This window comes from Filicampus tigris, chromosome 4 (genome assembly GCF_054856515.1).
Source record: "Filicampus tigris isolate MCC_2025a chromosome 4, RoL_Ftig_1.0, whole genome shotgun sequence".
Taxonomy (NCBI): domain Eukaryota; kingdom Metazoa; phylum Chordata; class Actinopteri; order Syngnathiformes; family Syngnathidae; genus Filicampus; species Filicampus tigris.
The window spans coordinates 1903901-1926550 of NC_141220.1; the positions used below are offsets into that span (position 1 = coordinate 1903901).

At 43.2% G+C, this 22650-nt stretch overlaps 1 protein-coding gene and 1 pseudogene across 1 annotated transcript in view; one reads left to right on the forward strand and one right to left on the reverse strand.

Annotated features, from left to right (window-relative positions):
• Positions 1–8273, forward strand: part of pax6a (paired box 6a) — a 48495-nt gene extending 40222 nt beyond the window's left edge. Inside the window, exons 8-11 of the mRNA XM_086028141.1 lie at positions 102–252; positions 1754–1863; positions 3255–3399; positions 7526–8273. Of these exons, the coding sequence (XP_085884267.1) occupies positions 102–252; positions 1754–1863; positions 3255–3399; positions 7526–7611 (492 nt within the window). The 3' untranslated portion in view covers positions 7612–8273. The remainder of the gene's footprint in view (positions 1–101; positions 253–1753; positions 1864–3254; positions 3400–7525) is intronic.
• A 2119-nt stretch (positions 8274–10392) lies between these two features.
• Positions 10393–11037, reverse strand: LOC147148079 (uncharacterized; annotated as a pseudogene).
• Positions 11038–22650: the final 11613 nt, after the last annotated feature.

Genomic DNA, 22650 nt, shown 5'->3' on the forward strand with positions numbered 1-22650 from the left:
GTTTTTTTTTTTTTTTGGGGGGGGGGCTGTATTTGGACAGCTTTTGGGGACAAATTGTCTTGACACTGGATTAATAGTTTTTTTTGTTGTAATATTCATAGGTTTGGTTTTCCAACAGAAGAGCAAAGTGGAGACGGGAAGAAAAGTTGAGAAATCAACGTCGTCAGGTGTCCAACTCCTCCAACCATGTTCCCATCAGCAGCAGTTTTAACACCAGTGTTTACCAATCTTTACCCAAACCTGCAACACCAGGTACTAACAAAACAAATAATATTGCCTAAAAGTTGCCTTGTTTAGTTTAATCCCTGTTTGATCTCTTGTTATTGAATATGAACAACGTCCTCCCTTCCTTTTCTAGTTTAATAAAGTAGCTTTTAAAGTCCAAATATGTTATCTCAATTTTTAGATGATTTGGATTGTACCTTTATATTGCAATGGTTATTCTTACTTAAATCATTCTCATCATTATAACGTATAACCAGAGATGGGCAGTCCGTCCACTTTTGGGGCGGAGGGGTGGGGGTTGACAAATTGTAAAAAAATGGCTGAACTAAGCATGGCCGGAAGTTGATTTTAGTCCGGCCCACTAATCGGCCCTCATGCGTGTGCTCGAGAGGCGGCCAAAAATCATCTCAGCCTACTCGGTGAAAGGCTTCTTTTTAGGCTTCTCTCTACTCCCGCGTCTGCACGAGCAACAACTGCTGCAAGGAAGCACGCAGTTGGGTAAATACTACTGGCGCATTTGAAGCGTGTCCACAGCGGGTTCGAATAGTAAATTAGCCAGCTAATGATCTTTAAAAAGCCTCTGCCGTTAGCGTTTCTCCCGCAGTGACGTCAATCACGGACGCTTTTTTGGGGGGGGGGGGGGGGGGGGAATGGGGTGGGGGCCGTCAATGTTTATGAATATGGCCTGCGGGTCGCGGCCGGAAGGGTACCCAGGTCAAGGGTGGAGGGTCGCGGCCGGACCGGCAAAAAAAGGTCAAGTGCCAAGCTCTGCGTACTCCACATCAGGTAATGGCCAAATTTGCAAAATTAAAATTTGTTTGTACTGTTCCCTCATTAGGATTGCAGGTGAGCTGGAGCCCATCCAAGCAAATGCTTGATTGATAAATTGATTGAATGACTGATTGAAATGTTTACCGACCCCAAAGCATGTATCAAAATATACATTGGCACAACTGCTGCCAAAGGGATAAAAACACAATAAACCCATCGGCTTATTTTCATTGAAAAAAAATTGTAAAAGGCACTGTGCACCCTGGCCTGGTACACTTAATTGCACGGCTCAACAGATGGACAGGTGTTTTGTTTTGTTTTGCTTTTAATTACTTTTGCAATAAGGTTATGCACAAGGCAGAAAGGTGGGCGACTGGTTAGCACATCCGCCTCAAAGCACAGAGGTCCAGGGTTCGATCCCGGGCTACAGCCTTCCTGTGTGGAGTTTTCATGTTCTCCCTGTGCCTGCGCGGGTTTTCTCCAGGTACTCCTGTTTCCTCCCACATTACAAAAACATGAATAGTAGATTAATTGGACACTCTAAATTATCCATAGGTGTGACCGTGAGTGTGAATGGTTGTTTGTCTGTATGTGCTCTGCGGTTGGCTGGCGACCAGTTCAGGGTGTACCTCGCCGACTGCCCAAAGACAGCTGGGATAGGCCCCACCCAGCATGCTCGCAATTCAACGGGTTGGAAAATGGATGGATGGTTATGCCCAATTTTAACCTTTCTAAACCCTGGTATTCTATATTTTAGTGTCATTCACATCAGGCTCTATGTTGGGGAGGTCCGATTCAGTTCTGCCCTGCAGCTACAGCCTACCGTCCATGCCACCCTTCAGTATGGCTGCCAGCCTGCCTATGCAAGTAAGATTATTTTATGATGTGACATATACGATACTGTACAATATTTTACTTCCAAAACCCAGTTATATGATAAACTTTCTAAACTGTCATTTGAAGGTAATTATATTACATTTCATTACTCACTCTGAATTGTTATGCTTTATACTAATTGAGCATTGCTTTTGCATTCCTTTTCCATGCCGACCCAAATGTTTTTTGAGGGTCTGATCGAAACTTCCAGCAAAGTCCACTGGTCCAAATGGCCCAGGGTCATTAAACCTATTAGCGAATGTGGCTCTAAAGTTAAACAGTATAATAATGTCCTAGCCACACTTGAGTGTAGTTAAACATGTGATGTTGTAGCTATGTTTTGCCGCTGTCTTGCTATGTGCGCCACACATGCGTGTACACGGCTGAGAAATTGTAGCCCCAAAAACACAAAACACATAACACTTACCAAAAGCGCTTTACCAAACCTCACATGTACTTTTTTGAAAAAATATCTTAGTTTACACTGACACAGTAACGCAGCCACATCGACCTACAGAAAGGTTTTCCTTTTTAGTTTAAAACAACTTACTTTAACCTCCAGGATCCAACTTCATAAACTGGCAGAAATGAGTGTCTTCTTTTGGACCAATATTAAATCCATCCACTTGCATCGTAACAGCTGCTATCTAACTTTAAGCTAACCTGAATGTTTTTGTATTTAATCTTCATTACTAGGACGGTGTGAGAGGTCAACAGTGATTAAACAGAGGTGTTTATACACTGCCTAGCTGGTCTTTATTGACTGACTGCTTAACAGTTTAACTTAAAGCTTATTTGAACGCACCACACTACACTACTACTACATTAATACTGTAAGACTGTATAACTTAATAGGTCACAGTTTCTGTGGTTTGCTATAGTCTGGGGGGACTGTGGAGGTAACAAAAGTGAGGACATTGGAGGGCGGGGGAGAGCGGCGTACCGGTTAGTGTTGTTGTTATGGCGTGACCCATTCTGACTTGAATCTGAAAATCCTGGTTCGGCATTCATTTCTAACGGCCAATTCTCTTCTCGATTCGAGTTACCACCGATTTATGCATCCAGTAGCTCTAACTAAAATATTGATTTGCTGCAGCCCTATATTCAAATCCCCTGTTATATTGTTATATTTTTATTGTTTAATAACATTATTGCTTCAGGTTGATCCAGTGGTGGAAGAAAACCCACTTCCATCAGCGCTAAAATTTTTCAAAGTTTCCCGTTATTCGACAGCAAAACAGGCGTCCATCAGTGACGGATTGACGGACTTTCCGTCAGTATTGTCGGAATGCCCAACACCTCTGATGAGTGTGTGTCTATTTTTTTGTGGGCCCCCTTTTTGATTATGTAGTTTCATGAGTTTTATTCATTTGTACTTTCAGGCATCTTGTCAGACATCTTACTCGTGTATGCTGCCCACCAGCTCAGGTGTACCGGTAAATGGAAGAAGTTATGAGACCTACACTCCTCCCCACATGCAACAGCACATGAACAACCAACCATTGACCTCCTCTGCTACATCGACAGGTATTGTGGTATGAACTGTCTTAATTGGCAAATTACCGCAGTTTTTTTTCATTGTTTGGCAGGGGGTGCGACTAATACTCAGAAGCGACTTGTGTGAAATTATTAACACATTATTACTGTCATGACTTGTTAGTGCTGACTTGTATTTATGATGTTTTGTCTCCCTCTGCAGGCGCTTTAGCGTAATTCACTCTGCCCCCAATATTTCTAACTTGTCTTCTTATTGGCAGATTTAATCACGCCACCTCCAATTCATAGTTCACGTAGTCTGCTCTCTAGCTGTTATGAAATGCGCTACATAAATAAATTTGTATTGTATTGTATTGCAGCAAAGTTGCCTGTTTATATTGTGAAACTGCACAAGAAACAGAAAATACAATCAATCTATGCATTACATACACATGTATTTTCATAGACATGAACAAGATGATCCAATAATGTTCATCCTGTCTTCTTATTTGTTAAATGAGTTTCAAGTTTCTTTTGTTTCGACAATGACAATGATCTTTCTATTTTTTGTGAAGAGAAACTCTCTTACCGTGTTGACAGTTTTGGCTGTCACTTGCAGCCTTCCTCGGAGCCTGTCACTGCTTCCATGTGACGTGTCCGGAGCAAAATAATACAATAGAATTGTATTTATATAGCGCATTTGCGGGGGGTTGGAGCGCAGCCTTGATCGGGTCGGGGAGCCTTATTTTGACGATTCCCCTGACCAGGTCAGCTGTTTTTAGACACGTCATGTGGAAGCAGTGACAGGCTCCGAGGAAGGCTGCAAGTGACAGCCGAAACTGTCAGCACGGTAAGAGAGTTTTCTCTTCACAAAAAAATAGAAAGATCATTGTCATTGTCGAAACAAAAGAAACTTGAAACTCATTTAACGAATAAGAAGACAGGATGAACATTATTGGATTATCTTGTTCATGTCTATGAAAATACATGTGTATGTAATGCATAGATTGATTGTATTTTCTGTTTCTTGTGCAGTTTCACAATTGTCATTGTCATTGTCGAAACAAAAGAAACTTGAAACTCATGAACAAGATGAGCCTATGCTAACGATTAGCGATAGCGATTAGCATTAGCAATAGCGATTAGTATCTTCAGTCAACAACACAGTGCAATTATCCACAATTCAGCTCCTATATAAATGTTGCATGCTCATAAGCGGTACACACAATTGTCTAAGTTACTTACAGACGATGGTTGAATAAGAACGAACCACAAACAGGCAGTTGCCTGCCTCTGGCTGGGGTATTGCATCATGCAGCCACACACGTAAAAAGACGAGCACAGTGGAGACAAGTTATAATTACGACCGAATACATGAATACTTTTGGAGACTTGGAAACATTCTACATGGTTGGGGATAAATAAAAGACTTATTTAATCGATCTACAACCGTTTTGATGAGTTTAAAGTTATCTTACAGTAACTTTCTTGTATGCTACATGTGTGAATGTTAGCTAAATGTTACCATCGTAGCTCAGTGGAAATGATGTGTACTAAGTGCACAATTTCCTCCCAAAATGCGACTTATACTCCAGTACGACATATATGTTTTTTTCCCTCTTTATTATGCATTTTATGGCTGGTGCGACTTGTACTCCGGAGCAATTTATAGTCTGGAAAATACGGTAGTCTTAGTCTGCCATAAAAAAAGATCTGTCACTTGAATTACAAACCTAAAGCAATTAATTTAGTAGTCAAATTGTTATTTAAAGATCATTTCCAATGTAAACCTCAAGTCCTTAGGCTAACTGTCTTAGAAATTTGTACTGGCTGGGCCGGCCGGCCTGGGCTATCAGGAACAGTTAGTCTTACATGCATAAAAAGTTAGCATTCAGCGATTTCCTCAACAAAATACGGGTAATCCGTAACATTTGGCAGTTCTGCATGCATTAATAAATGACTATAGTAAAGAGCTAAACAAGTGATTGCCTACACTACACATGCTGGTAACTCAGAATGACGAGCCCAAACATCATTATTACAATAATATTACCTTACACATACAGAATATAATGGAATTCGCTATTTGCGTGCCGGCCCGGTCCCTATCCCCCACGAATGGCAAAAATCTCTATGATTGACACCCATTGAAATGCATTGGAAAAAAATAAATTAAAAAATATATACATAAAATTGACCCCCCCAAAATTCCTCACAAAACTTTGATAAACCGCCAAGATGCGTTTTGCTGGGAAAATGTGGCTCCCCCCACAAAAAAACTAAAACCAAAAATAGATTAAATAAAAACAAAATACATACATATATTGAAAAAAGGGCGGCACGGTGGTCGACTGGTTAGCACGTCCGCCTCACAGTTCAGAGGTCGTGGGTTCGATCCCGGCTCCGGCCTCCCTGTGTGGAGTTTGCATGTTCTCCCCGTGCCTGCGTGGGTTTTCTCCGGGCACTCCGGTTTCCTCCCACATTCCAAAAACATGCATGGTAAGTTGATTGGATACTCTAAATTGCCCCTAGGTGTGATTGTGAGTGCGGATGTTTGTCTCTGTGTGCCCTGCGATTGGCTGGCAACCAGTTCAGGGTGTCCCCCGCCTACTGCCCAAAGACAGCTGGGATAGAATCCAGCACGCCCTGCGACCCTTGTGAGGAGAAGCGGTACAGATAATGGATGGATATTGAAAAAAGCTTTGCCAAAAACTCAAAATAATTTGGATTGTCTTCAGTAACTACAAAGTGAGATTAAGAAATGAGTGGCACAGAGATAACTCTGTTACATCTTCCAGCACATAGGACAGACAACCTATCTCCAAACTCACTGCCAAATTGTCAGAATGGCAAACCTGGGCAGGCCAGCACAGTAAAGGAATGTCTTGGAAATGGGCCTGGCGGAATACAGTTTGGTGGCAGAAAGTCAATTTAAACCTTACGCCTGATCAGACCACATCTAACATTGGCGCAGGGTAGATGCAGCGTATTTCATTCAGAAATATGTGAACAGCAGGCAGGCTCTCCGAATCATCATCATCATCTTTCAAACCGCTTATCCTATACAGGGTTGCGGGGAGGTGCTGGAGCCTATCCCATCCGTCAACGGGTGAAGGCAGACTACACCCCGAACTGGTCGCCAGCCAGTCGCAGGGCACAGCTCTCTGAATCGTTTTATTATATTTCTTTTAATCATTCTACTGGGCAGCACAGTTATGGTGGGTGACATGAACGATCTGGGGTGGGGACGGTCTCCAAGTGCCCACTTCACTGTGCAGATTTGCTTCCGTCATGTTGAAACTCTAGTGCACGACTAGCGCTTCGCATTTAAAGGGAAAGCAAGGAGCAACTTTGGTTAGCCATGATTGAAATCGGCGGTGACAACTACCACAGCGGTGCAGCTCTGCTTAGCTGTACTCATCGGCAAAATTACCAACATTGGGTCTTACCCAGCGGCACGGTGGTCGACTGGTTAGCACGTCCGCCTCACAGTTCAGAGGTCGTGGGTTCGATCCCGGCTCCGGCCTCCCTGTGTGGAGTTTGCATGTTCTCCCCGTGCCTGCGTGGGTTTTCTCCGGGCACTCCGGTTTCCTCCCACATTCCAAAAACATGCATGGTAAGTTGATTGGATACTCTAAATTGCCCCTAGGTGTGATTGTGAGTGCGGATGTTTGTCTCTGTGTGCCCTGCGATTGGCTGGCAACCAGTTCAGGGTGTCCCCCGCCTACTGCCCAAAGACAGCTGGGATAGGCTCCAGCACGCCCCGCGACCCTTGTGAGGAGAAGCGGTACAGATAATGGATGGATGGATGGGTCTTACCCACCTCTGTGCAGAATTACACAAAGCAATGTGCAGGATTTCTGAAAGTAGAGCCCATAAAGTTGTTTGATATGCATTGGGTAGGAGAGTTAAAACATTGTAGAATAGAGGGAATAAATCCTTGTTCCTTTTTCTTCCTTCCCTTCCCCGCTAAATATATTGTTTCATCTCTATTCTTTTATTCTGTTATTTGACATGTTTTTGGTGAGGGGGCATTAAAAATTAATCCATCCTTCATTACATTACATTAATGTATTATTATTGCATGATTACGCATAGAAATTCCCCACCAGCCTAATTCTCCTTGCTTCTTTAGGATGTATTCTAATTACAAATCTGTTATTACCTCTTTCATTAGGTCTGATTTCTCCAGGAGTCTCAGTTCCAGTCCAAGTTCCAGGAAATGAAACAGACATGTCACAGTATTGGCCCCGTCTGCAGTGATATCATTTGTCATAGCACTTGATTTAGTCGAAGTGCACAACATCCTCACTTTAAACTCAAACGTCAAAAAGGACCTTTCATTGAGAATTACCACTCAGGATGAGATTGACTCTTGAGGCAAGTAAGACAGAGAGTTTGGGTATGTTGCCAGAGGACTTCTACCAGATACTGTAAACCAGTACAAGATAAGCACCAATAGATCTTACCATGTCATATGAATCAGCTGCCATTCAAAATGTGGGGTGGTGCTTGAAGTAAAGAGAAGACTTTTTTTTTTTGCTAACAAAGACTTACACTAATTGCGCTAAATATGTGAATAAACATTTTACAAAATACCGATAAAAAAAACACTGAAAATGGACTGTCTGCTGTAAATGTGTTTTATTGGAAGAATTCATGAGAAAAAACTGCAATGTGTACAGAATTCTTGAAATTTAGTGAAATGCTTGGTCAGATAAGAGTCGGTTTATAATCTGATCAAACCCTTAACACTAAGTCTTTACAGTGGTGGATTTAGGGGTGGAGGTTGTCTGTTGTCCAATGCTCATGTTGAAACATTATACCAAATGCACACAGACTGAATCACAAGCTTCTATACAGAATCAATTGTGTCTTAATATGAATCTGTTTTTATGTCCATGTGTTAAGTATTTGTCTTCTCCAGTGATTCGGGAAGATTTCCTTAATAAACTCATTTCAGGTGCAATTGTTTGTTTTATAAATCTATTTGACCTTTATCATACTTTCGTAGTATCTTGAGTAGCTTTGGACAGTCACAGCTGTGACTGTAAACACACGTGTCACAGCTGACAAAGCAGCTAAGAGCCAAAACCAAGCTATGAAGTGGCAGGCTTTCCAAAGAGCTCAGAGGAAAGATTCGGGCAATCACAAACCATTATATCAACCAAAAAAGTGTTAATGACAGAATAACAAAAGTCAGATGTTTTTGCTATTATACTGTACATCTACAACATGTAAATTCCATTTCTGCCTTTCATTCAGCTAGTGTGGGTTCAACTACTGGCTTTTCTGTTGCTCTCCATTGTCATTCCTAAAGAATGGATAATTGGAGGATATGTCAGGTAGGATGTGAAGTGTAATAAACTTTCTAAAAAAATACATATTATAGAACCATGACTTGCTGTGAATGTTTTTGAAAAAAAAAAAAAAAAAAAAAGGACAGATGTCGTTTACCCGGGGCAGTTTTTTAACTAAAGGCTAATAACAACTGTCACATTGGCTACTAGTTTATGTGACGTTTTGGAAGGTAAAAATGCAAATGAAAACAAAAAAAAAAGAAAGAAAAATACCTGCATTATTGTTCCTATCATAAAACGGCCATTGAAATGGCAGAACACAGGGTTGTTGTTGCAAGTGCACCACTCAAGGTAATGAGCATCAGTAAAACACATTACTCCGATCCTATTTTTCAAATAACCCAGCATTCATGGTTTTAGAAGAGGGCAAAACCCACGTAAGCATAAGGAAAACATGCATACTCACTGTACATAGAGCTGCCTGCCTTGAGCACCTTTTGGCTGTGAAGCAGACGTGTTAGCCACATGCTTCACTGTCACACCACAATTCATTCCCTTTACTCAAGTTTTCTTTTCCGAAGACAAGCAACTGCTGCCTATGGAGCTTACCTGGAGCACACAAAGAAACAAAGGCTTGTAGTTGGACTAGATGGTTTTTATGTGAATGTACTCATCCAATAAGCTCTTTTCAAGCATTTATTCTATTGTGGTCAGAAGCTGGGTACACCGTGGAATGATTCAATCATCATCATCAAAGGGCACATCAGACACACAATCACATTCACCTCCCCTCCAGGCAATTTAGTCTTCAATTCAAGAGGAAATTAGAGCACTTGGAGAAAACCCACCCAAACGGCGGGAGAACATGCAAACTTCACTAAGATAATTTCAGACCCGTGATTCAAATACAAAACATTTGACTGTGAGGCAGATTTGTGATTTGTTCAAATGGTGATATATATTTGCTGACATAATGTGTTAACCAGAATTCCGTCCCAGGGACGGGACGGAACCGTCCGTCCCAGACGGATGTCCATTTTGGGGATGGAGGACGAGACGTTTTTTTTAAAGGACTGACCAAGCAAGAATGGAAGTGGGTTTTGTTCCATTCCTGCAATTGTCCGTAACCAGGTCAAGTATAGACTGACGTGTTGTGTTCTTTTAAAAAGAAAGGCGACTGTTCTCTTCTGCGAATGTAGCCACAAGAGGACACAAGCCAGTATCTTATTGTGCCCAAGCCCAAGATAAATACAGAGGGTTGCGTCACGAAGGGCGTAAAACCTTTGCCAAATCAAAGATGCGAATCAAACCTATGACTTCTATACCGGATCGGTCGAGGCCCGGGTTAACAACGACCGCCATCGGCGCTGTTGACCTACAGGGCGCTGGTGGAAATTGGACTACTGTTGGTCGAAGAAGAAGAGGAGGAAAGTGTGTTCGTAGGAAGAGAGAGAAGAGGAGCGCTAAGAGTATAGGACTGAGAGTAGGGACATTGAATGTTGGAACTATGACAGGAAAAGGTAGAGAATTGGTGGACATGATGCAGAGGAGGAAGGTAGACATACTGTGTGTCCAGGAGACCAGGTGGAAAGGAAGCAAGTCTCGAAGTTTAGGAGCAGGGTTCAAGTTGTTCTATCATGGTGTAGATGGGAAGAGAAATGTAGTAGGAGTTATCTTGAAGGAGGAGTTTGTTAAGAATGTCCTGGAGGTAAAAAGATTGTCAGATAGAGTGATGAGTCTGAAGCTAGAAATCGAAGGTGTGATGTTCAATGTTGTTAGCGGATATGCTCCACAGGTAGGATGTGAGCTGGAGGAGGAGAAATTCTGGCTGGACTTTGATGAAGTGATGCAGTGCATTCCTAGAAGTGAGAGAGTTGTCATTGGTGCGGACTTCAATGGACATGTTGGTGCACGAAACAGAGGGTATGAGGAGGTGATGGGCAGGTTTGGTATCCAGGAGAGGAACGCAGAAGGACAGATGGTAGTTGACTTTGCAAAAAGGATGGAAATGGCTATAGTGAATATTTTCTACCAGAAGAGACAAGAACATAGGGTGACCTATAAGAGTGGTGGTAGGAGCACACCGGTAGACTACATCTTGTGTAGACGGTGTAACCTGAAGGAGATCAGTGACTGCAAAGTAGTGGTAGGCGAAGGTGTAGCCAAACAGCATAGGATGGTGGTGTGTAGGATGACTCTGGTGATGAGGAAGAGGAAGAGGGCAAAGGCAGAGGAGAAGATGAAATGGTGAAAGCTGAAAAAGGAAGAGTGTTGCATAACTTTTAGGAAGGAGTTAAAACAGGCTCTGTGTGGTCAGGAGGTGCTTCCAGATGACTGGAAAACTACAGCTAATGTGATCAGGGAGACAGGTAGGAGGGTACTTGGTGTGTCATCTGGAAGGAAAGTAGATAAGGAGACTTGGTGGTGGAATGAGAAGGTACAGGTACAGGAGTGTATACCGAGAAAGAGGTTAGCTAAGAAGAAGTAGGACACTGAGAGGACTGAGGAGAGTAGACAGGAGTACAGGCAGATGCAGCGTTAGGTGAAGGTAGAGGTAGCAAAGGCCAAACAAGGAGCTTATGATGACTTGTATGCTAGGTTGGACAGTAAGGAGGGAGAGACTGATTTATACCGGTTGGCAAGTCAGAGAGACAGAGATGGGAAGGATGTGCAGCAGGTTAGGGTGATTAAAGATAGGGACGGAAATCTATTGACAGGTGCCAGTAGTGTGATGGGAAGATGGAAAGAGTACTTTGAAGAGCTGATGAATTTGGAAAATGAGAGAGAACAAAGACTAGCAGAGGTGAATGCTGTGGACCAGGAACTAGCAAAGATTAGTCTGGATGAAGTGAGGAGGGCACTGAAGACGATGAAGAGTGGAAAGGTAGTCGGTCCTGATGATACACCTGCTGGGGTTTGGAAGTGTCTAGGAGAGGTGGCAGTAGAGTTTCTGACTGGGTTGTTCAACAGGATCTTAGATAGTGAGAAGATGCCTGAGGAATGGAGAAGAAGTGTGCTGGTTCCTATTTTTAAGAACAAGGGAGACGTACAGAGTTGTGGCAACTACAGAGGAATAAAGCTGATGAGCCATACAATGAAGTTATGGGAAAGAGTAGTAGAAGCTAGACCAAGGGCAGAAGTGAGCATTTGTGAGCAGCAATATGGTTTCATGCCAAAAAAGAGTACCACAGATGCAGTATTTGCTTTGAGGATGTTGATAGAGAAGTACAGAGAAGGCCAAACGGCGCTGCATTGAGTTTTTGTAGATCTGGAGAAAGCTTATGACAGGGTGCCCAGAGAGGAAGTGTGGTATTGTATGAGGAAGTCTGGAGTGGCAGAGAAGTATGTGAGAGCGGTGCAGGACATGTATGAGGACTGTTAGACAGTGGCGAGGTGTGCTGTAGGTGTGACAGAGGAGTTCAAGGTGGAGGTGAAACTGCATCAGGGATCAGCTCTGAGCCCCTTCTTGTTTGCTATAGTGATGGACAGGCTGACAGGCGAGGTCAGACAGGAATATCCATGGAATATGATGTTTGCAGATGACATTGTGATCTGCAGTGAGAGCAGGTAACAGGTAGAGGAGAAACTAGAGAGGTGGAGCTTTGTCCTAGAAAGGAGAGGAATGAAGGTTAGCCGCAGTAAGACAGAATACATGTGTGTGAATGAGAGGGACCCAAGTGGTAGAGTGAGGTTACAGGGAGAAGAGATCAAGAAGGTGGAGGGTTTTAAGGACTTAGGGTCAACAGTCCAGAGCAATGGAGAGTGTGGAAAAAAGGTGAAGAAGTGTATACAGGCATGTTGGAACGGGTGGAGAAAAGTGTCAGGTGTGATGTGTGATAGAAGAGTTTCAGCTAAAATGAAATGAAAGGTGTACAAAACTGTGGTGAGACAAGCGATGTTGTTTGGTCTTGAGACAGTGTCAATGAGGAAAAGACAGGGGGCAGATCTGGAGGTGGCAGAGATGAAGATGCTGAGGTTCTCTCTGGGAGTGACCAGGGAGGATAGGATCAGGAATGAGTACATCAGAGGGACAGCATATATTAGAGGTTTTGGAGATAAGGTCAGAGAGGCCAGACTGAGTTGGTTTGGGCAGAGGAGAGATAGTGAATATATTGGTAGAAGGATGCTGGGTTTTGAATTGCCAGGCAGGAGGCCTAGAGGAAGACCAAGGAGGAGGTTTATGGATGTAATGAGGGAGGACGTGAAGGTAGTTGGTGTGAGAGAATGCAGAGGACAGGGTTAGATGGAGGCAATTGATTCGCTGTGGCGACCCCTGAAGGGAAAAGCCGAAAGGAAAAGAAGAACTGTTCTCTTCTGCGATATCACACTCACAGGCATAGTCTGCCCTCGAGCGATTCAACACATGTATTAACTTGGATTATGCCTCAGGATGCCCATTTCACTGATGAGGAAAAAGATGCCTAGCAATTTTGTTTTGTTAACTTAACTGTTAACATTTAGTTCATTCCTTATCCCTTTGCACGCGATGTCCTTGTCTGCGACATCTCTGGAGCATAAAAATCTCTCCAAACCGTCATTCATTTTCAGGCCAGCGCTGCCGTACACTTGAAGCTACAACCCGCAAGTGGAAGTCTTTCTCCTCCTAAAATAACATTGTATTATTTTGCAATATTTATTTTATTGAATTTGTTGTGTGAAATGTGAAGACTCACCGCAGCTGATGTGAAATGGACTGAGATGGGCATCCCGTCGCAGGGAATGCTCCGTCCGTCCGTCCTGGACGACGTACGGAGGACGAGAAATCTTTTAAAAAGGATGGACTAAGCAAGGATGGAAGTGGGTTTTCGTCCGTCCCCCTATTCGTCCCTAACCAGGTCAAGTACAGACTGACGTGTTGTGTTGGGTTCTTTTAAAAGGCAACACCACTGTTCTCTTCTGCAATACCATGGAGCCGCCTTTATTAACTGCCAGCAGCACAACGCTTTTCATGTGTGTTCCCTGCAGTGACATTGCACAGGTATAGTCTGCCCTTTAGTGGTTCAACACATACCATGTGTTGTCTAATAATACCGTGGACCACTGACTGACAGAAACGTGCCCTGCCTGCCTGTGTATAATGTGGTGACACATTTTTGCTAGGTATGTACTGTATAAGGTGTAGGAAAAAGGGGCATGGCAATTTTGTTTTGTTAAGTAACTGTTAACATTTACATACCTTATCCCTTTGTATGCAAAGTACATCCTTATCTGGTACTGGGACATCTCTTGAGTGTAAAAATCTCTGCCAGTGCCACAGCATGACCCGGAAGTGGAAGTCTTTTGTTTCCTCCTAAAATATACTTGCAATCCTTTATTTTGCAATATTCATTTTCATGCAAAATAGCGCAATAAAAACTGAAAGCGTATTATATTATAACGCAAAACCTTTGACAGTAAAACGCAATTGCGTATTGCGTCCCCTGGCAGGATGTACCCTGGCGGGCTCCGTTTAGCGACTGACGGTGGTTGTCTTGGGAGCTAAATGATATCTTGGACAGTGTAAACAATTCAATCCACTCACAATACATCCAGCCGGTAAGTGGATGTGAATAGAAAATTAGCCAGCTAATGAGCTTTGAATAATGTTTATGAATCATGAAACCTCAACCATTAGCATCCCTACCATGGCATACACGGATGCTATTTTGGGGGGTCGGGCGGGGGGCCGCCAGGGAGGACAGACACGGAATGTAAGGATGGAAGCGCTTTAAATAGACGATGACGGATGGGGTTGGAGGACAATTCTTTTTATGAATAAGGACGGAGAGTTGAGCTGTCAAAAACAGTCACCGTGACCAACTGAATACGGCCCCTTGTAGGACCCATAGCTGACACAGAGACTCACTACGGCCAATGTGCAATGGAAGCCTCACTGCGGCCGGACTGAACACGTCACCTTTTAGGAGCTGCTGCCACCCCACCCCGGAGGTGATACATAGACAGATCAAAATAGGCACTTCCGCCTATGCTTTGTCCACCTTTTTCTTTGTGTCTATCGCCTGCAAAATGGGCGTCTATCATAGGCGGATAGATGGACCAAATCGTCAGTTCGACGGAGTGCCCAGCTCTGGTAAAAGGGGCAGGAGATCAAAATTATAACCTCTGGGTTGGGAATCGACCACTTTTTCAGTCAGCCATGCCGCCACTCTTCAACCTTAAAACAATGGTTTGTTTGCATGCTATATCCTATAAAGTCATTGTGTTATGTCCACGGCTTTGGTTTGACAAGAGACTGAAAATGAAAATTAGCTTTGACTGTCTGACAGCTGAGGAGATCCTTCATGAAGTTGCCGCCGCCTCCTCCTCCTCCTCCTCCTCTTCCTCATCCCTCTCGTCGGACAGAGAGGCTGAGGGCAATGAAGTAGACACTGCAGGGTCACATCAAATGCAACATGATACATCGCCTAACCGTCACAAAGTTTCTGTCAGCAGCATATTTATCTAACCCACATGGTCTCAGTCGGTCTGAGTCAGCCAAACGGCGTCGTGAATGGACTTAACCGGTACCACGTTACACGTAGGTGCCGCACTCCTGACACGCGGCCGAGTAAGGAAAACATAAGCCAGTGTTATGTACCTTTTGGTCCCACGGACGCAATGACATTTTGTTTTTATTTCACCAATCACCACGCTGTGCGTGCGTGTGTGTCTGTTGTTTTTATCTGATATTTTTTGGTCTGCTTGCGCGGCGCCTGCGTGTGACGTGTACATTAAGTTCTCGAGTCCGATTGGCTATCGCCAAGGGACGTACTGGGACCACGTGGGTCGGCTAAATATGCAGACGGGAACTTTGTGACGGTTAGGCGATGCCCAGCTCTGTAAAATATCATGTAGCTCTCACACGTAGACCTCATTCACAATACAATAAAAAAACAGGGAGCTTACCCTTGGCCTCCAACACGAAAAGATCTGAAACTTGCGAGTGCCATAAATACCGTGCCAGATGTCTAGCTGGGTTTCCATGAACCTCAGAAATGTGCAAAATGCAAATTGCACATTAGCAAACTGATAATGGAAACAGAGAAAATTTGAAAAACCTCTCAAATATCGCAAAAGCTTTTTACACTCTCATGAGGTGGTTTTGTCAATATGGAAGTACTGGTAGATCACAAAAGTGTAATGGAAACACATTTTTCGCATTTCTGACTGCGTGGGCCTGGCCCATAGACCTCTCAACGGTGTCACGCCCTGTCGTGAGTCTCGCAAGAACATTTCATGAGATTTTATGAGAATTATGAGCTGTCGCAAGATGGAACATGACGCGAATTACGCAGAGTCGCACTTAGAAACTGGCTTACATCAGAATTTTAAAAAAAAGAAAAGATTTTTTCTGTCAATCATTTTACATTCTTGCCATGAACCAAGCTGCAGGCGATTCTGTGCAACGCCGTGGCCGGAGAAAGGGTCACTTGCTGCTGCAGTACATGTAGCCCGCTCTATCAGAATGCATTAAATTCCACATTATTCAGTCATTTGTTTATTCGTCTGTCAATTATGTCATCATGGTGTCCGCGGACCAATCACACACCCGCACCATATACTATGACAATTTTCAGCCAATCCCCATGTACAGGAAGTTCCCGTGACAGCGCTCCAGACGTCACATGAATGATCCATGCGCGAATTTGTTTACGCGGCCAAGATGACAGGACCGTAGTTGGCGGCACCTAATCAAGTCAATATTCTGTCCAAGTGAAGATGCATCTCACTTTGATAAAAAGGACAAAATCAGTGGACAGGTTGGAATATCACAGACGCACTGGTGAGTCCTTGCAAAGTTTTCTCGGAAGTTTACAAAGTCTGGGTTTACGGGCCGTATGGACTTAGTGGCGCATTTGAAGTGTTCTGAGGCAATTTTTGTCATTTGCCCATTTTGTTGAGTCGGTTGAGATGAACTTTGGCCGCCTCGTGACCACGTCACGCGCATGAGGGACAATTAGTGGGCTGGACTAAAATCCACCTCCGCCCTTGCTTAGTCCACCCTCTTTTTAAAACTTGTCACCCTTGTCCTCTGTCCCAAAAATGGCCGTGACGTCCTGGACAGAGGGAGAGACCATTCCGGCCCCGGGACGGACTGCCCAGCTGTGCGTACTTATTTCTTTTTTAACAGTGTATGTGATCGTTGATCATTAATTCTTTCCTTTTACTCCACTCACTGATGCATGCACGTGTGTGACTAAAAGAGAGAAAGCAAGAGGATTCTAAACTTTATTTTTAACTTACCGCTGTGAAAATGTACGTAGCATACTCTCGCCCAAGATGGAAGGTTGTTTATGGTGAAATGTTTTCGCCGATAACGAAGCCATCCGAATTCATTTTAATATGTCCGAAACAAGTGTTCCCTCAGTCTTCTGCCAAGCAGGAAACATCTAAAAACCCTTGTTGAATGTTCTTCTTTTGTGATCATGGGTGGCATTGCTGCACCCCCTAACACAGCAACAGTTCACCATTTTACATATTTCGTCCGTCTGAATCAAGCGAGAAACAAGAACTGCAGTCACGTCGCCTCCAGTGCGCTCCCAATATGGCGGCTACCCTGGTTGCGGTGTCAGCGATGATGCGCTGTGCATGGGACCCATTATTCTGAAATACATTGTAAAGCTCTTGGCTGTTTACAAGAAGATGAAGCGGGTTAGAGCAGGCATGGCCAACCTGCGGCTCACGAGCCGCATGTGGCTCTTTGGCCGGTTTCATGCGACTCCTGAAGCCCTTTTCAAAAATGAGCTTAGCTGTTCGTAGGGCGCCGTCAACTGCAATCGTTGTGTACGTGGTGAGGGGTGTGGAGCACGGAACGGAATGGTGTCAGTGTGGCATTTCAGAGCCTCACTTCTGGGTTGGTGTTACACGGCCAATCGGGTGCCCGTATTCGCAGTACAGGCATCCGATTGGCTGCATAACCCACGTAATGTACACGTCTGAAGAAAGACACTGATTATTGGCTGACTGGCACATGACATTTCTCCCTCGAGTTATCTCAACAAAAGCCAGCCGTGTATACTCAGAGCTACTCTACATTAATCTTTCAATTGAAAAAAAAATAAAAATAGAACTAATGTGATTGAAGCACACGTTGATTATGGACACTTTCAACGCATTTAGCGGCCCCGGGTCCCCCTGCGTTAGCTCAGCTTCACAATCAATCTTGATGCGGCTCATATGTCATTGCGACGTGGTGCAGAGTGGTGCCTGTTGTGGAGACCTCCACTTCGCCTGACTTCAACCCCTTTTTGGACAACGCAGCAGGACACCCCTCCAAAGTTAAGCATCTCAGTAAGCACAGAAAAAGAAACGAACAAGGTGATTCTTAGATCTCTTTTTTTTGTTACGTGTCTTGGCTTGGCTACCTGTGTTGTCTTTATTCAGAGGTTTCCTGTATTTCTGATTTGATAAGCAAGGGAATCACTGTCAGTAGGCTGTATTGCATTTCAAATGCTATAAATAAGAAATATGATGCTGTCAAATTAGTTACCAGAGCGTGTATTGTGAACTTTCCAGCAATACAGTGAGGCTTACTGCAGTGCTGTGAGCTTTCACACAATATTGCAATAAGTCATATCATGACATCAATACGTGATAAAACCAAACCATCAGCTTTTGATATTGTTACAATGGGTTTGTCTGATGAAAATGTAATTTTAGCCTGCGATAGCATTGTTAGGAGAAAACGGGCCCGTGCCCAAACTAAGTTGCTGACCCCTGTTTTACATGAAGTGAGCAATACTGTGTGAGGGCTCGTTTAAACGAGGTGATGGAACGGATTACATTTGTCAATCAAGGTACCAAGTGCACTTTGACACAAACGACTTGGAGTGGGAAAAAAAAGTTGAATAGTGTTGGCCTACCAAATGCATAATGGCAAACCATTCATTCTGCCTGGGATCATTAGAACTTTTCAAGGCTTCAAATCTTGAGCGGCACTTGAGTTCCCTCATTCAAACATCAACCAGGAATTTCAAAAGGCGAATGAACTTCTCAAACACAGATTGTTCACTTAAAGCTCAGGTAGAAAAGTAGACATCATTCCCCAAATTTATGAAGCACTCGTATCAACTTGCTTAGAACATTTCACAGGCTACAAAGGTATACTGTACATTGAACGGGAGGTCGTGACGGAGCAGTTTATGTATGCTTGTGTGTATGTGGCTCTTTGCAGAAACACACTCAAAATTGTCTTTGCCTTTGAGTGGTTGACCACCCCGGGTTAGAAAGTGAACTTAAACCATGAAACAGGAGCTGAGCTCACTCACTTATGGCGGATAATTATAATAACAATAATAATGCTGGACTAGGAATATCACTCGTCTATCCATATTGAACTATAAGAATATACGGACGTGAGAGAGCAACAACGAAAACAACATCTACAAGTACATGAAATTTGAGTCAAAAGGATTTTCAAAGGTAAAGCAATTTGTGATGAGGAAAGTCGAGAATCAAATCAAACTCAAAATAAAAATGAAATATGAAACATTTCAGGCAAGGAAAGGAATGATTACAAAGTGGAGAGAGCCAAGAGATAAAGAGATAAGCCAAATTAGCGTTTCCCAGATATTTTCAAGACTACAATATTACTTATTTAATTTAAATATCATTGAGTAATGTTTTTCTTCAATCAGTCAGGCATTTACCATATGTGCCAAAATGTAATCTCTGGGACTTCAAAATCATTTTGGAGCAGTGTGTTGTCAGCCCAAATTATGTCATTAGCGTCAAATCAAAGTAAAAGACCGATTTGCCACCCTGAAAAACAGATGGCATTCTTTCATGCTTCCACCTACCAAGTAGTTGGCAATGGCAGCTGTTAATTCGATTTTGATGATTATTTACTCCTCTTTGGAGGGGAAATTATTATTAATACCCTACAGACTGTACTTACTTTGCCCCATATTTTTGACACTACTGTATCAAAAAATTGCGCAATACTGCTGCTAGTCAGCACTCTTGAATAGCGCCATTTGTGACAACCACTGGCAAGTATTACATTGACAACATTTACCGTATATAGACATATATATGTTTGAGTACGCCGCAAACATCCGATCACCTGCAGCTCATGCTTCGCAGCCTTGTGTTGCGTCCCTCCCCTCTGCTCGCAGCGGAGCCGCGGCTGCGTTAGGGAGCCTTTCTGGCGGCGCGTTTCAATTGGAGTCAATGTAGCTCTGGGCGGCGCGAGTGATTTTGGACGGAGGGACGTCGTCGCGTGGACGTCGTCGCGTATTAAACAAATCAACTTTTTCCCATTTCGTCTGGCGGCAGCCAAGCATGAGCTGCTGGTGATCTGATGTTTTGATCGGCAATAAAAGGCTTTGATCGGATATTCCGATCACGTAATTGTTCACAAATATCGGCCAATCATGTTCGGTGCCCGATCGATCAGAGCATCCCTAGTTTAAATGGCTCTTTAGTTCAGACCCCAATGTAGTTTGTCGTAACTGTGACTGTGCCAGGGACAGTCTTAAACATACAATGTAGAAAAGCTTAATGTCAGAATACAGCGATTGATCGTCACATTGCTACTTATGCTCACTTCAACCTCTGAAAATATTAGAACGATTGCCCAAGGATTTCCAATTTTATGGACCAAAGTTTTCCTCTCCATATGTTTGTGGATATTTTGGTAGAGGCCAGATTTCAAAGCAAACATGGTGAAAAAGCAATTAGCTGTTATGATGCAGGAAATGCAATAAGATAACAACAGAAGTGAAGTCAGCCCTGAGTATTAAGACTTTTAATTCTAGGTTAAAAACGGTGCTTTTTTTCACCATGCCTATGATTAAGGTCTTTTAAAGTATTTGTCAAATAAATTTTCCCAAAATCTTGTACTAACACTGTATGTTCCTTTCACAATTATGGTAAGCGTCTTGTTATTTCTTTACTTCAATTTTGTTTGTAAATGCTTTTAAATTTTGTATTTTTTAATTGTGTACACATTGAGTTACCACATGAATGAAATGCACTATAAAAGTAAAACTGCCTTGCCTTGTGTATTTTAAGAGGCGTTACTCCTGGGGGCCAGTCATGTCCAGCCAGATGACCAAGAAGGAAGAGACCACCACCCAAGAACTAGCGCCTGCCACACGCCCTGATGTACAGCGGCCTACTCAGACCCAGTGCCACAACCCCCCTGACAGAGACGTGCCAAGTCCAACAATAGGCCCAAGGCCAGCTGGCAGCCCCGCCCACCCCCCAAGGGAGGCGAAAGGCAACTGCAGCAGGGCATGACGAGCAGAGGAAAGAGGAGGAGGAGGTCCTGAGAAACGACAGATTTCTTCCCCAATGGCCGAGGCCAACTTGCAGACCCCCTAGCCCTCTGGAACTCCAACACCGGGGTGCACGAGGAGGCCACCCATGCATCACAACCCACCAAGGAGAGGAGGACCAGCCCTTACCAAAGCACACATCTCCACAGATACAGAACATTTCTTTATCTCATAAATAACCACCTCCTCCATATGTCTGAATTTTGTTAAGAAACTATTGAAACACGGCAATGTTATTGTGCCCCTTATTTTGTCAGATCTTTATCAGCGCTTGCATGCCCGCAATAAACAGAGAAGTTAGGGACTGTAATCAAATGTAATTGAAGTACCTGGATTGTTTAAATCGTTGAATAAAAAGAACAAATAAGTTATGTCGAACAGGCATCTCACCTCACACATACTGCTTGTATCTTCATACAAACAATAACAATTGAAATTCTAATTAAAAATGATTATGTTGACAATTTACATTCTAATTAAAAACATTTGCATGTTAATCGTCACAGGATGGATTTGTGACAGGAAGGCATTTTGCCTTTTCGCAGACAAATAAAGAGAAGGAAAGCCAGAGAATGAACTGAGAGATAAAGCCAAATGGATGAAATGAAACAGAGCAGATGGGAATTAGATCAGTTTTATTCACTATGACATCTCTATTTCACCTCAGAGGGGTACTTTCTTACAAACATCTGTGCATCCAAGCCTCAATAAAATGGTGGAGTGACTGTCCCACAAAAACCTATTGACAGCAAACGCTTGTCAACTGTCCATGGAGGATGACTTCATCAATCAAAGCATCTTTTCACTCAGCGCACCCACTTGTCTTGGCATCTAAATAAACGCTGGTAACACATTGTTAAACTTGACTTTTAATAACAATATCCAAACGTTTTTCCCACAGCATGCAACATCACACATTAAGTTATCTCTTTGTAAAAGTGTTCAATTCATATGGTTTGCTGCAATGGCTTGATTGCCGCTCAAGATTCACTTTCATACCTACTGTGTAGTCACTGTAGCGCAGTGGTCCCCGACCTTTTTTCCGCCAGATCCATGATAGTTCGTGATTTTTTTTGTGGACGGGCAACGATCCCTCGATGACGTGGGTGGGATCGGGGCTGTATATGCTCACCTATACTTTATTCACAATCAGAAAGTAATCACCAAGTTTGGGGTGGCAGTGCTGACATACATTCCCGATGGACATGTACACTCAAAGATGCCATACCCGATAACCGTAATATAATTAAAGGAGGACTGCACGATATTGGAAAAACATGCAATAAGCTATATGGGTATTGCATATTGCAATATCGATATTATTGCGATATTTAACATGTGCCCAAAAAAATGACATCTTTTTTGTCTAATGAAAGAAATACACTTTTTCATGTGGGAAGAAACAAATGTATTCTAGTCTAATTAAGAAAAGTTATCTAATTAAGTTATTCAATTATGCCCCTAGATTAGGGTGTCCAAACATCCTCTTTTGCCTGGACATGTCCACTTATTTACCCCCTATCCAGGCGACTGGGAGGGTTTTATAAATTCATGAAAATTTCCGGTTAATTGATTTTCACAGTACCATGTATTTAATTTGACTGACGTTTTGCGCGACAAATGAGAGGCGGAGTGTTTTTGTTTTGTTTTCTTTTATGCGAGGCAGAATGCACAGCGTATGTGTCGGGGCCACTGGCAGGTGGGAGGGCAAGGGGGATCCGGAAGAGACGTCAAGTAGCAGC